Below are 15,856 nucleotides of genomic sequence, written 5' to 3'. Positions count from 1 at the left end.
TCTGCCTTTCCCTTCATAATGCTCAGCTGACTTTCAGTTTCTTGTTCACTGCCAGTGACCAGACCTGGGCTGTGAGCAACCCCAGAGCAGAAAGTGTGCCGGTCTCGTCCACTCCCTAACAGGAGTGCTCGCCCGTCATTCGGCGGCGGGCTCCGAGAACACCCCATCTCGCTGCGGGCTGGCACATGCTGTCCTCCGACTCCGAGTGTGAGCCCCTCACTCACCCTGCTGTTCTGGGGGTTTTGGGGCCTCAGCACAAATACTTCTTTTTGAAAGTCCTTTTAGGCCCGTTTGTTCTCTACTCAGAAACAACTTACCTTTTCTTTAAACCGCATAGTTGAAAATAAAGGCTTCCTTTATCTATGGCAGTGTTTGCTTGTCTGAAGGAATGTCTTAGGTTCTAGAAATTTCCTTCATATATCAAAAGTCTGGGTACATTTACAAAGAATGTCTAAATGTTTTCTTATAATTCAGAACTGTCAGAATGCCTAATTTTTGTTCCTTGAGAGATCAGGATTTTCCACACTGCCTAGGGTTACTTTTAGAATCAGCTCTAAACCTTCTAAAAGCCATTACATTCTTCATTTTACATAGCTGTTTCCTGGAGGGGATTATAGGTAGTGAAAACCAAACACCCTCTCAGTCAACAAAGCTGTTTAGAAATAAACAGCGGAGCCGTTCTCCACAGCTCTCGCCTGCTCGTATTATCCCCACAGTCTGAACTGGATACGAACAAGGAGTTACCATCGGATCAATTTAAGCTGCAAATAAGTGACCTATTTCCCACTGCTATTTTTACGCTTTGAAGTAACTGGGAAGAAACCTTTTCAGACAGCCTTATTTTTAAAATGTAGTAAGTTTTTCCCTCACTGTTTTAAAACTTATGTTTCACAAGAAAACAGTGCAAGCAAGTGTAGCCAACTGGCCCTAAAATTTGCATGCGAAGGGGCTGGACGACACACGCACACGGTTACTAACACTGGCCAGTGCTACGCGAGGGCACCTCTACCGGCAGTGAGGGGCACACGAGTGAACAGAACTGAACAGTCCCAGGAAACCAGATAGCATAGAACACTCCACAGACGTTTAAGAGAATCGTTACAAAAATAAACCCCGCTGCTGCCATGAGAGGCAAGTCTCTGTCGGGGAGCGGCCATCCGTCCGAGGTCTCTAGCAGCGGAGGCAACAAAGCAGGAAGTATCAGGAACCGACCTGAAGTCTCTCCCAGAGAATAACTCCCTCTCCCCGAGGGAAAGACCTACAGGGAGGACTCTGCCAAGGGAAAAAGAAATGGTTTCAGACATTTTTTCCCATATTGTACTTTCCAGGAATTATGTAACTATTCCTCCTTCGATAAACGAATCCAGCCCTGGGACAGGATGGGTTTCCAGGAGGAAGCAGTACTGCAACCACAGTGGACGTGGGCAGGGTCTGCCCACGGTGGTCAGACGGGCAGGCAGGGCCCCAACTGCTCTCACGATGGGCCCACAAAGCCTCAGAATGGCATCTTGCCTCCTTCTTTTTAAGGAAATTGTGGCACCCACCCTGGAAAACCCTCACATACAATCCCGAGAACAGAAAGCACGTTGGTAACACCTCCTGTTCTCTCCCTCTAGCGTGTCAGGAATCGTTTTCTGTATGAGCGTGAGAAATGCAGCCCGACTGTCTGAGGGGGAGGGAAATTGCCGTCAGGCTGGAAGCACAGAGCAGAGCAGCTAAGCTGGACTCTCGGAGGTAGAGGCAGGAGCACTGAGCCACACTGAGGCCTACGCAGCACCTCTGCTACCTAATTCCAGGGAGAGGCCACCGAGATGAGGCCATCGAGGACAAGCCGTGGCTCCAGAAACTCAGGGCTGGCACAGGCCACATGTCCACTGCAAGTACAGACCTGTCCTGTGGCCTCACGAGAACCATCGGGTGATGCACAAGGGGCCTCTGGCCAGTGGCCTGAGGAGGTGACTCAGACAGTTGGTCTGATTACAAGGGACAGAGCTCAGAAGGGGGAGGCAGTGTTAGTCCACTTTGCCCTCAGAAGCCCAACACACACCGCCCTGCGGTCCAAGAACAGAGAGCGTCACAAGAAAAAGTTAAGACAATTCATCCCACTTCATATAGTGTCTGATGGAGGCCACCTGCGATTCACAAATGGCAGAGGGCAGACAGGTGATAACTGCAAGGAAGGAATAGGAAAATAATGACCTGCACAGCGGAGGCGGGGCATTAGGAGAGGGCAGTGTCAATAGCTTAGGGCTTATGGCCAGACCATGTGGGCCAAGTCCACTCTCTAGTTATGTAACCCTAGGCAACCTCTCAGCGCCTGCGTATTCACGCGGCCATTGTCAGTATTCATTGAGACAGTGCTTAAAAAGCCTAGCAGAGTAGCAGAGTGCCAGGCCCAGAGAAAGCAGAGAATAAATGGCAGCTCTCATGACCACTCTTAGGAACAGAGAAGAGGCCGTCCCTAACAACCTGGGAGCACCTCTGCTAGTTGAGCCACTGGGCCCACAGTAGGCAACCCTCACCCTAACACTGTCTCATTCCATCCCTCAGCTGATCAGCCTCAGGCAAAGCGGGAATGTGTGAGCTGAGAGCATCAACATGCCCTCCCTCCATGATGTGAGGCAGTGATTTGCATGTCACGTAGAAAGACACTGTAGTAAGCCTTAAGAGAAGAATAAGGAAAGAATAAGAAAGCACAAAAAAGTAAGCACAAAATGACATTCGATTCAAAATATGGCATAAGGCTAAAAGTATGTGGAAAGAACTCCTTTACTAAAAGGCAGGATCTCTCATTGGACCCAACTAAGTGCAGTTTTCAAGAATCATGCTTAAAGCAACTAAAATATTCAAACCCAAAATATAGTCAACAGTTTATAAAAGGAATGCAAGTGAGAAATAAAACAGAGTTCACAGAATTAAAAACAAAGAGGTAAATGAAATTAACAAACAGAACCAAGATCATTTTGTATGGGACACTTCACCATAAATTTACAATTGTTACAAACGTCTATACACTGAGTAATTAAGGCAGAAGCTATCAGAAGTGCAAGGGGAGTCTAACAAATATTTCTGTCCTTGATACACTAAGTTGTCACAAGTTGATCATTTAAACATTCCAATACCATTATAAGGGTAATTTGAGAGGTTTCACCTTCTTTTCCAACACGCATGAAACATTTGCAAAAAAATGATCTTATATTAAACCACAAGACAAATGTCAAACATTTTTTTAAACCTAGAAATCATATATGCCACATGGCCTAAACTCATGTAAAAATATTACAGAGAAGACTATGTTTTTAAAAACCAAATAGCACTGTGACGCATGATAGCCAAAAAGTGAAACAATTCAAATGTCCATCCAATAAATCAATAAAATGCGGTGTTTCCACACAATGGAATGTTATCTGACAATGCAAAGGAATGAAGTAATAATTCTGCTCCAACATGTATAAACCTTGGACACAAGATAGTAAAGGGAAAAAAGCCAGTCATAAAAGACCACATACTGTGCAATTAAATTTCTATCAAATGTCCAGAATAAGCAAATCTATGGAGACAGAAAGTAGACTGGTGGCTGCCAAGGGCTGGGGTGAGGGCAGAAGAGAGCTGGCCAGAAGGAAAATCGAGTGACGGCTAACGGGTGTGGGGTTTGTCTTAGGGATGATAAAAATGTTGCAAAATTGTGTTGATGGCTGCACAGCTCTGTGAATGGACTGAAAATCACTGAACTGGACAATCTAAATGGATAGGACATAAATTTTATCCCCATAAAACCATTTGAAAACAAGAAGAAAATTCAAGACCTTAAAAATTAAAACAAAACAAAACAAAACCCACTACCTTAACTATTAAGTGGATAAAAGAAAAACTGAAACCATAAGACAGAACATTTAAAGAATACCAATGAGAACACTGTATCACAAAACATGTAACAGCAATCAGAGCAAAATGTATGCCCTTAACTGTTTTCCAAATTAAAGTGGAGAGAGAAATATTTATACACATGAGTCAATTAACAGAAATAACAAAACAATGTAAGGAAAACAGGAGAGATGAACTATAAAGGACAAAAGCAGAATTCCATATTTCATCAAATATAAGACATCATTATAAAACACACTGTTATGTTATGTATAACTCAGAAAAAATGCCGCCAATTAAACAACGTCACAATGCTTTGTTTGCCATCAATTAAAAGATGCATCTCAACTTCAGAGGTGCTGACATGTGGAGACAAAAAGCAGATCTTACGATGACAGAATATAGTAAACTAGAAGGTAGAAGAACACCATGACTGATAAATACAAAGTCTAATTCTCTGAAAAGACCAAAAGACACAGCTCTGACAAGCAAATGAAAAAAAGAGAAAACAAAAATGCAAACTATCAGCAATGCAAAGCAAATACAAGCATCCATACATACATGGGAGGCTAAAATATATAAGAGAATACTATATAAAACTATGGTCAAAGAAAACTAAATGAGGAAAAGAACTCTGTGCAAATAATTTTATAAACTTGTGTTAAGAGGACATTTTTCTATGAAAACTAAATTTCCCAAACTGACTTTAGAAGAATTTGAAAATAGGGGCGGTTCAGTCAGTTAAGCATCCGACTCTTGATTTCGGCTCAGGTCATGATCTCAGGGTCGTGGGACTGAGCCCCATGTTGGGTTCCACGCAGGGCATGGAACCTCCTTAAGATTCTCCCTCTCCCCCTGCCCATCCCCCGGCTTTTGCTTTCTCTCTTTCTCTCAAAAACACCAAAAAAAAAAAGGGTATTAGAAAACAATGTTCAGGGGCACCTGGGTGGCTCAGTGGGTTAAAGCCTCTGCCTTTGGCTCAGGTCATGATCCTGGGGTCCTGGGATCAAGCCCCACATTGGGCTCTCTGCTCAGCAGGGAGCCTGCTTCCCCCTCTCTCTCTCTGCCTGTCTCTCCACCTACTTGTGATCTGTCTGTCAAATAAACAAACAAAATCTTAAAAAAAAAAAGAAAACAATGTTCATGGAAGACATCTGTAAGCTATAAAAATATACCTCCAAAAAATTAACACTAGATCTCTGAAAATATTAGGGAGCCACTTCTATTAAACCTTAATTTTCCTTATTATTAGTATTATTTTTAGGTCATAAAAAGACATAAATTTTTTTCATGAAATTAGCATTAGCATGAAACCCAAATTACAAGAAGTATTTTTTACCTCTCAGATTGGCAAAGAAAAATAAAATGAGAGAGAAAGGAAAAGAAAAAAACCCACACAGACAAAAATACACAGTATTTGTTTACCTAGGAAAAACAGATCATTTTATCCCCTTGCAATAAAAATGTAAGTTGCTACAGCCTCTACAGAGAGCATTTTGAAAACATACCAAAAAAGGCAAAATTCTGCACATGTTTTGACCCAATAATCACACTTCTAAGAATTTACTGTAAGGTAATAATCTTAACTATATGCAAGAGGTTTTTGCAGTAAGGATGCTTGCTGTGACATTTTGATAACAAAAATGAAGAATCAACCTAAATGTTAATGTTAGCAAATGCAAGTTTGGCAAATCCATGCAATGGGCTTGAGACACAGTACTGAAATACAAGTAATGACATTAAATGTTCACTGTAAGTATGGATTTTTTATATGCACCCAAACAAATGAGAGGATATGATGCAAAACACTGAAAATATCTACAGGGGGTGACAAATGATACTAATTTTCTTCCCCTAATCCCTTACAAGGAAAATGTATTATTTTCTAATCAGAAAAATCAATAAACATTATAATTTTGTTGGTACAAATCTTACAAAATATGTTAATAATGTCCGGAGAACCAGAACAGAGGAAATTTGTGCCTGAGTTCTACTAGCTCACAAGGATGTGGATGACCCAGTAAGTCTTGTGACCCTTCTGAGCTGGGGAGGCTGGGGAGGTTGGTGACGACTCATTCACAAGTTACTTATATAAAAGCACCATAGCCCTTGTTTCCAGGTGCTCAGCAAGGTTCCCATCCTTGGGAACTATCAAAGGCCTGTTCTGATCCGAGGACCTCACCAATTACCTTTTTACCATGGCCCATGCTGCTTCTGGAAACTTCTCAACTAGAAACTGTAAAAACATCTAATTTGGCACTGAGCAGGTTTCTTAATAAATAATAAGCCAATTCAGACTCCTACCTAGATAGGGAATACTGGGAACCATCTTCAGGCTTCGGATATACTCCCGGGTCCGCTTGTAATTATCTTCTTTAGACATCAGGTAGTCCAATTTCTCAAAAGTGGTCTTGTCTTTTCGATTCAAAAGCTGAAGTGAGAAGAAAATATATAGAGTATGAGAGAGAAGAGAAACCAGGGGAAAAAGAAAAAAGGCGAGTTGTGCACAAAGACCGAGGGAAACGTCCTAAATGACATGTCTGCGGTGTACCAAGTCCTGGGTACAACTGAAGATTTTAAGAGGCTGTTACATGCAGAGATGAAAAGTTTCATGGCCTCGATTTTGTCACTTGTCATGGAATCTCACATTTGGAAGATATCTTTCAAAGCCACCTAGTCCACAGTTCTAAATGATGCCATGACACCCTGAACGGTAGTTGCCTCCATGGATGCACAGATCCTACAATACCAAGGGGCTCACAGAGTGATGCCCATTTCACACAAACGGCTCCCCAGAGTTTCTGCACCACTACATCAGGTCTCTCCCTGCACCCACAGCTTCTAGCTCTTTCCTCAAAAGCTTCACCACTGCCGAAGGCCCCAGGAGATCTGACAGGGTCCCCTCGTGCGTGCGTGTTGTGCCCAGAGGCAGGCCGCCTCTCCCACCCAGGCTCTCCCACATGCCCTGCAGTTGATGGCTGTGTCATGTTTATACTGCTACAGTGTTTTACTCCAGAGAAGCCAAGCTTCTTCTCCACAGGCAGTCATCTGTAGGGGGACGACCCTTTATGACTGAGATAACCACCCAGGGAGGAATGGTCCTTGTAACTGAGGAGGCTTCTTAGAAGGAAGGAATAGAAATCTGAACTCCTGGTTTTCTAGACTGGATGCTAAGGACTCATGTTGTGGTTGTCCTGCAAGTCCCAGGTTAAGACCCAGTACCAGGAAATGGCAAGAAGGCCCCTTAAGTAAAACGGCTTTGAGGAAAGGCGTCTAGGCTGGGAGATTTGGTTTCGCAAGAGGATTTAGGGGTCACTCGGAGAGGGCTGGCTTTGGCACAGCATGTGGCTGACGTTGGGAGCTCCCCTAGCTTTAGCTTCCAGAGCCCAGGGCATCCGGATTTGAGATCAGCAGCTGACACAGCAGGATACCTGGGGCACTGCCGGTCAGGCCTGATCTCGGGGCCCTGATGGTCCATGCAAGGATGTGGGACTTGCAGCGCTGCCACAGCCATCAGACTAAGCAAGCTGGCGTTCAACTGCCTGTCAGGCAGCAGGGAGAAGTGGCACAGTCACTGTCCAGCACAGGGGAAGCAGGCCTTTTGCACCCAAGTAATGCCTTTGGGTTTAGTACAAACACAGTGCAGTTCCTAGGAACTGGGTCTGCAAAGCCCAGACTCAGGCCGCGTCTGGTGCATCAGAGAACCCAAACTGTTCCGGGCAGGCCCTGCCCACATCCTTGACCCTCAGCCTCCAGAGTCACAGAAGATGCAGCCGTACGATGGCCCAGCTAAGCAGTGACAGCGTAAGGGCTTCAGGGAAGAGTGGCAAAAGATTTAGCTGAGAAAAAAGGTCCCAGTGCTGAAGAAGTTGGAGAGTGAACCACAAACTTTTTCCCCCCACTGAGAAATTCAGGACATAGGAAAGCAGAAATGCTGCACAGATGCGAGGGGCAACAGCTGCTTAACCGGCTTGCGAATCTGAAGCTGCTACCTGGACTCATGTGAACAAATGCACAGGAAATAATAAGACCTCAATTACCAAATTTACAAAAAAAACCAAAAAAAACAACAAAAAAAAACCCCCACACAATTTGTTTTTGGTACACCATGACATATGCCTCATCCGGTTTCCACAAAGCCCAGCGACAAAGACGGAGCCAGAAGCAGCAGGTCCAACAGCACAGAGATGAAGGGACCTGTCTGAGAATCCTGGAGGAATGCGACTCGACAGAGACGAGGAACGTATATTATAGCAACGTGGTAAGCAAATGGAGACCAAAAATCCAGACAAATTAGGAATAAATTATGGGCAAGGGAAGCATCAAAGAGAGCTCTGCATGGAGAGGAGCATTTGAAATGAACATTTAGGGATGAGAAATTCACTACAGAACAACACACACCCAGATCAGAGCCAGACACTCTGGTGGTGACCTGCCCCACCGTAAGGCTGAGCAGACTCCTCCCTCTGTTGGCCGGGAGGTCATTTCTTTACTAAATGCAACCTAGAACCCCACAGAATTCTTTGGCAATCAGCCATGTTCATGCAACAGTCAAACAATCCCTATTACCTTCACACCCTGCAGCTGAGCCCCCCAATGTTTCCACCACTGGTTCTCTGGACTCGGCTGGAGGACTGCCCATGTCCCCCACCAGGCCCAGCCTAACTGCCTAGCCCATCCAGGGCCTCTAAACGTGGTACCGCATCAGTGATCAGCCTGTCATCTGTGTCCTAGATATGGACAGATGGACAGGACCAGCCAGTATGAGGTTAGAGAGGCCTGTGGGATGTTCCTGAAAATCACCCTAGAAATTGACTTCAAACCAACAATTGGGGTTCTTTAGCAGAGTGAGACAACCAAAGACAGCCATATTTGAATGCTTCCTAAAATTAAAACCAGGCTCCTCCAGGTCACATCTCCCTCTGTTAACCTTGCCTCTGTAGACATACGTCCTACCAATCCCCTCACCATGTCCCCCCACCCCCGCCAACTACACACATTCACACACACATCCAGAAGGGCTGGATCCGGTTAACGTCACTCGTCTGCTTCATTCTGTGCCCACAAATGAAATTCGGGATGGCATCAGCTTTCTGAGTAGTAGTGCTCAGGATGCCAGAAGACTCAGAACATCTATTTCCCATGCATGTATTTAAAAACTACTTAAGAACTTCCTCTAGCAAAATAAGGGAATAAACCAAATACAGGAAGAGATGGGATACAGGAAACGGTGGATCCAATCAATCCAGGAGTAGTAAATGGAGGCTCTGGGATGACAACAGGCCTTCAGAGTGACTGGCTCACACACTGTCAGCCCTGGAAGAGAAGTCTCCAGAGAAGGAGAAGGCTCAGTAGAAAACCTGCTAGGATGGCATGTTTGTTTGGGGAGGAAACAGATCTGGTTTGTTTTTTTTTTAAGATTTTATTTATTTATTTGACAGACAGAGATCACAAGTAGGCAGAGAGGCAGGCAGGGAGAGAGGAGGAAGCAGGCTCCCCACCACAGAGCAGAGAGCCCAATGCAGGGCTTGATCCCAGGACCCCGGGATCATGACCCGAGCTGAAGGCAGAGACTTTAACCCACTGAGCCACCCAGGTGTCCCAAGATCTATTTATTATACATAATAAAAAATTAAAATAAAATACTTTAAAGATTTTTTATATTATGTAAAAGTCTCATACTATAAAATATGATTCTATATAATAAAATAATCTAAAAACTACATATTTATAATATATAATATATATGTCGTTGAACCTTGAACAACGCAGGGGTTAGGTAGCTGACCACCTACACAGTCAAAAATCGTCATGGAATTTTTGACTCCCCCAAACCTTAACTATGAACACTATTGTTGACCAGAAGCCTTACTGACAATATAGTCAATTAATACATATTTTGTGTGTTATATGTATCAGACACTGTTTTCCTATGGTAAAGAAAGCTAGAGAAAAGAAAATATTAAGAAAATCGTGAGGAAGGGAAAATACATAAACAGCACTGGACTGTATTTATTGAAAAAATTCTGTATGTAAGTGGATACATGCAGTTCAAACCCATGATGTTCAAGGGTCAAAAGTATTTTATAAGAATCTGATAAAATATACATAATAGTTTATATATGTATATATGTGCATGTGAATCTACCAGATATACCACCCATTATACATCTATCATGTAACATTATATAGTCACTATTATATATTATATATACCATAACACTGTAATAGATACGCTATAATATTCTATTATAATTATGTAACACTGTAATACTGTATTATGTAACATTACATATTTTATCTGGTAGACAGACGGTAGTTAAAGTAAGAATTTTTTTTTAAGGGAATTAGAAATTCCAGGGAATCAAAATGGTGTTCCAGGAAGGACACGTTACTCATAGTTTACTAGTTGACTCTATAGAGAAGCGTATTTACACATTCCTACTAACTAAAACACTAATATTCCTTTAACAAGAGTGATTTAACTATAGTAACGTGAGTGTTTTGTTTTGTTGTTTAAGTTCCATGTCCAGTGCGGAGCCCAACCCAGGGCCTGAAATCACGATCCTGAGATGGACCTGAACTGCCATCAAGAGTCAGATGCTTGGAGCGCCTGGGTGGCTCAGTGGGTTAAGCCTCTGCCTTTGGCTCAGGTCATGATTTCAGGGTCCTGGGATTGAGCCCTGCATTGGGCTCTCTGCTCGGGGGGGGAGCCTGCTTCCCCCTCTCTCTCTCTGCCTGCCTGTCTGCCTGTTTGTGATTTCTGTCTGTCAAATAAATAAATAAAATCTTAAAAAAAAAAAAAAAGAGTCAGATACTTAACCGATGGAGCCATACAAGTGCCCCAGTAACGTGAATATTTTTGAAGAAAGAAAGAAGGTAGTTCGAGAAAACTAAACCAAAATCCATCATACAAAGAAGTCACCAATTATTACCTAAAGTGAATGGATCAGGAAATTGTAGCAAAAACACATCGGTGGAAATGTGACAGAAACTACCAGAAAAAAATCACTAAATAACTCTAAGTGGTTGCCTCTGGGGAATGGGATATGGGGGACGGATCAATGAGTCTTAGTTGTTTCACTAATACTTTCTGTACTTAGTGAATTTTAAAATTAATATGCATGTAGTATGCTGAAAAAATTCTTTCAAGACTTAATTTTTTTAAAGATTTTACTTATTTCTTTGACACAGAGAGAGCGCGAGAGAACAGCAGCAGCAGCAGCGAGGGAGAAAAAGAAGCAGGCTCCCCACTGATCAGGGAGCCCAACGTGGGATTCAATCCCAGGACCCTGGGAACATGACCTGAACCAAAGGCAGATGCTTAACTGACTGAACCACCCAGGCGTCCCAAGACTTAATTTTTCAAATGTAGAGTTTGTTTATTCAAAAAATAACCAGGATTTATTCCTGCATGTTTCAAACTTTTATTACAACTAGAGCCATAAACTGGAAACCTCATACTAATTGAGGGTTCTTGAGATTTCAAAGCTTAAGGGAAGCCTCAAGAAGGAGGCACCAAAACTACATACAAGAAAATAAATTACTTGCCTGCCACAGTCAAACAGATACTGAAAGTACTCATGCATAGGAAAAGAGGTAACAAAATAAGATCAAGGGGTGCCTGGGTGGCTCAGGGGGTTAAGCGTCTGCCTTTGGCTCAGGTCATGATCCCAGGGTCCTAGGATCGAGTCCCACATGGGGCTGCCTGCTCAGCAGATAGCCTGCTTCTCCCTCTCCCTCTGCTGCGCCCCCTGCTTGTGCATGCTTGCTCTCTCTCGAATAAATAACTAAAATCTTAAAGAAGGGAAAAGAAGGGGCACCTGGGTGGCTCAGTGGGTTAAGCCTCTGCCTTCGGCTCAGGTCATGAGCTCAGGGTCCTGGGATCAAGTCCCGTATCGGGCTCTCTGCTCAGCAGGAATCCTGCTTCCTCTCTCTGCCTGCCTCTCTGTCTACTTGTGATCTCATTCTCTGTCAAATAAATAAATAAAAATTAAAAAAAAAAAAAAGGAAGAGAAAAGAAAAGAAGATAGGATCAAGAGTTTACTAAATACAATAGGCAACTTCACTTCTGGCAAAGCTGAAGCCATGAGGCACCCTGAATTTCTTCCACAATAATTCATAATGACTGGGGTTAACTGTGCAATTAACATGTGTCTCCCTCAGCAAACAGCAAATCCCATGAAGCAAAGAACAGCCATGCTGGCTGTGTTCACACCGCCACTTCCTGAATCTGGTACAGTTCCCAACACAGAGAGTACACTGCCTAAGTATTTGTTGAATAAAAGAATGGAAAAACTAACAATGATAACTTAAAAATCCAAATGCTTGGAAAACTTTGAAAACTCCAATAACTCTTGGGTAAAAGAAAAAAATAAAAGCCAGAATTATGGACTATTTACAAACCACAAACAATGAGAAACCATATGTTAAGTTATACGATTGAGGCCAAAACTGTACTGAGAGGAAAATGCATGGTTTTAAACTCTTTTCAAGTTAAAACAAGTGAGATTATAAATAAACTAAACATTCAACTCAAGAAGGTAGGAAAATAGGTAGGGAATAAGTAAGGGAAATGGATTAGCAGATAAAATTATAAACTGGTATGTTCCAAAACTAAACTAAATGCCAAGCCTATAGAAATGATAATTAGACCCAAGAACTACTTTTTATACCAACAAAACAGGTAAACCCTCTTTAAAATAGGGCAAAAAGCAAAAATATACAAAATTAGGATTGAGAAAGGGTCTGTGACCATAGAGGCAAAGTATACTAAAATTACAAAGTAAAAATCAAGTCCCAGAATAGTGATATTACACAATTTTCATGATGTCAAGTGTCAGCTGCATGGGATAAATGGGAATCATAAACCTCAGGGTCAAAAACCAGGAAGATCACAAATCTTGGGTCAAATAGGTTGCTTCTGGAAATTTCCCTTATCACACATGCTCTGAGAATCTGCATGTGGCACTTGCATTTGACTAATGACGAAAACTTCCCTCATCTGGTAAATAGTTCAAATCTGGAAAATGTTTCCGTGGAGGGAAAAAGAAAAAAGTCCCTCCAAATCCTCTTTATGAGGACATTGGTATCTTGTTCCCTCGTCTTGAGAGAAGAACTTTTCCTGATACGTGGAAATGCTTTCCAACAGAGTAACAATTCTTGATATGTGGAAATGCTTCTCAACAAAAAGTCTGTGGCTCCAAATACGTTAAAACTGGCTCAAAATTCTATTTCAATTCCAGTGTCTACTGTTGGTATGGAAAGAATTTTTAGTGCTGTGGGCACTCTATGGACCAATGGATCGAGCAGACTGAGTGCGGAGTGAATGAGGAGTAAAAGGAGGGCACTTAGAAGTCATTTTTACTTTTTTTGATACAAACTATCAGTTTCTGAAAAATAACTAAGCTACAAAGTCCTGTATCTAATGTAAACTATTCGCAATGGAGCCTGTCATAAGTAAGATAAGGGAACTTTGTGACTTGGAAACTTCGGAGGTTTCTGGGCTGCCTATCCCCATTTGTCTGTGACAAAGGCCTTCTGAAACTCTGTATATACAGAAATTAACTTGTGGAAAATGTAGTCATATCCACAGAAAGGCAAATTATGTATCAAGAAATGCCACTGATTATCACCCTGGGAATGGTAGTTTTGTAGCCATTGAAAAAATTATTTTGGCATTCTGGGATGCCTGGGTGGTTCAGTGGGTTAAGTTTCTGCCTTCAGCTCAGGTCATGATCTCAGGGGCCTGGGATCGAGTCCCACACTGGGCTCTCTGCTCACCAGGGAGCCTGCCTCTCCCTCTTCCTCTGCTTTCCACTCTCCCTGCCTGTGCTCTCTCCCTCTCTCTCAAATAAATAAATAAAACCTTTTTAAAAACTATTTTGGCATTCCTTGTGTAACTATGGAAGTCTAGTACTCTGGATTCCCTTTTGATAATATCTCACTGGTTGTAATATTTTACTAGTTCTCTCACTAATTAATGACTTAAAATCTTTGCAAGTTTTCATTTTATATCTATATGAGTCATGAGTTCACCTTTTTTTTTTTTTTAAAGATTTTATTTATTTATTTGACAGAGAGACACATTGAGAGAGGGAACACAAGCAGGAGTGGGAGAAGGAGAAGCAGGCTTCCCACTGAGCAGGGAGGCCCATGCAGGGCTCAATCCCAGGACCTAAGCTCATGGGATCATGACCCCAGCTGAAGGCAGACGGAGGTCTGCCTCAGGGCAGACCTTTGTCTGCCTTCAGACTCACGGAACGCCTCGGTGGCTCACGACTGAGCCACCGAGGCACCCCGTGAGTTCACCCTTTAAAAACATTATCCTTGAACAGTTTACATGTACACACACATATATACATACATTCACATGCATACATACATAATGTATAATCTTAAAGGAAAGCTTTTGCCATGTGTTTCCAATAATTTTACTAAATTTTTAAAAATTTTGCTCCTAGTAACCGAGGGAGACATTCTCACAAAGCCCCCGAGGGTTGAGACTCATCCCCAAATGGAAGCTTGCAAAGGGCCCATCCTGGCTCCAGACTTGGTCTGGGTAAGTAAGGAGTCAGGCATCCAATGTGTGTCTCCCTTTGTCCAACCTGCTTGAACAATGAAAAAGGCTAGCCGAGACAGGAAGGGTCAGAAACAATATAAGAGGGCTCTGGAGAGAACGAACTCTGTTATGGGAAAGAGGACCTTCAGAGAGAGGTAGTCATAGAAACAAGTGTCTAAGGGTTTCAACCAGCAGAGACAGGGCTGGGGAGGCCCTCAAGGCCAAAAGAGAGAAAAAAAAAAAGGCATGAGCAGTGGCCTGGAGGTAGGAATGCACAAGGATGCTCAAAGGAGCTCCAGTTTGGCAGAAATGTTGCTTTGGACAAGACTGGAAAGGTAGATGCCCTCCTATGTCTACGTGCAGCATTATTCACAACAGCCAAGATATGGAGGCAACCTGAAAGTCCATCAGCAGACAAACAGGTAAGGACAATAAGGTATTCATATACAATGGAATATTACGCAGCAATAAAAAGGACGGGGTCATGCCATATGCAACAACATGGGAGGGCCCCCAGGGTACTGTGCCAGGTGAAACAAGTCAGACTGAGAAAGACAACTGCCATATGATTTGACTCAAAAACCAAAGGAAGAAACATTTAAGAAAAAAAAAGCAGAATCGAACCTATCAATACAGAGAACAAATTAATGGTTGCCAGAGATGACGAGGATGGGGGGTAAGCAACATGGGTGAAGGGGAGTGGGAGATACAGGCTTCTGGTAATGGAATGAGAAAGTCAGGAATAAAAGGCCCAGCATGAGGAAGACAGTTAATGACACTGTGACGGGGTTCCGTGGTGACAGATGGCAGCTATACGGTGATGAGCACAGCATAATGTATAAACTCGTTGAATCGCTACGGTGTACACCTGAAACTAATGTAACACTGTGTGTCTGCTACACTCAAATAAAAAAGAATTAATAATTTTAAAAAGACTGGAAAGGGCGTAGAGAGGTAGAAACTTGCCACTTGGCAAAGTATGTTTTTAGTCTTGCCATCTGGCAATCACGGACATATCATGACCATTTTGGCTACTTGTTCTACTCTTCTGACACTTCCACTCAACTTGCTACCAGGGCACCAATCACAAGTAGCTAAGCCTGAACAGCAACTACTAACCAAAGGGGGACAGAATGAGCTAACTGTGGCCATGGATGAACAAAAAATTCCTTCAGCCAACTCTTGCATCTCTTCCACACATGACTCGGGCCTATGTTGCTGGTGGAGGCAGACAATCTACTGGCCATGGTGGAAAGGTTTATGATTTGTTTTTTGAGGTCAGGAAGTAGGTGTGAGGTAGGTATGAAACCTTTTGGTACTTGCTGCCATTGCCAAAATGTCTCTGCTGTGTCCTCTACACTCTGCTGTAGGCTCTCTACCTGTGTGCACTCTTTAAGCACCACACTCTCCAACACAAGTTTCCCCCCAAAA

The 15,856-nt window shown here is 42.8% G+C and overlaps 1 protein-coding gene across 8 annotated transcripts in view; it reads right to left on the bottom strand.

Moving 5' to 3' along the window:
• RALGPS1 (Ral GEF with PH domain and SH3 binding motif 1) overlaps positions 1-15,856 on the bottom strand; it is a 270,593-nt gene that overhangs the window by 142,002 nt on the left and 112,735 nt on the right. For all 8 annotated transcript variants that reach the window (XM_045082428.1, XM_045082426.1, XM_045082430.1 and 5 more), the window contains one exon: positions 6,169-6,295. In XM_045082428.1, coding sequence (XP_044938363.1) covers positions 6,169-6,295 — 127 coding nt within the window. The remainder of the gene's footprint in view (positions 1-6,168; positions 6,296-15,856) is intronic.

This window comes from Mustela putorius, unplaced genomic scaffold, assembly GCF_011764305.1.
Source record: "Mustela putorius furo isolate JIRA1106 unplaced genomic scaffold, ASM1176430v1.1 tig00000596_pilon_pilon_pilon, whole genome shotgun sequence".
NCBI classification, from domain to species: Eukaryota; Metazoa; Chordata; class Mammalia; order Carnivora; family Mustelidae; genus Mustela; species Mustela putorius.
The sequence above is the reverse complement of the archived record's forward strand: the minus strand, read 5'-3'. Positions and strand labels throughout refer to the sequence as shown.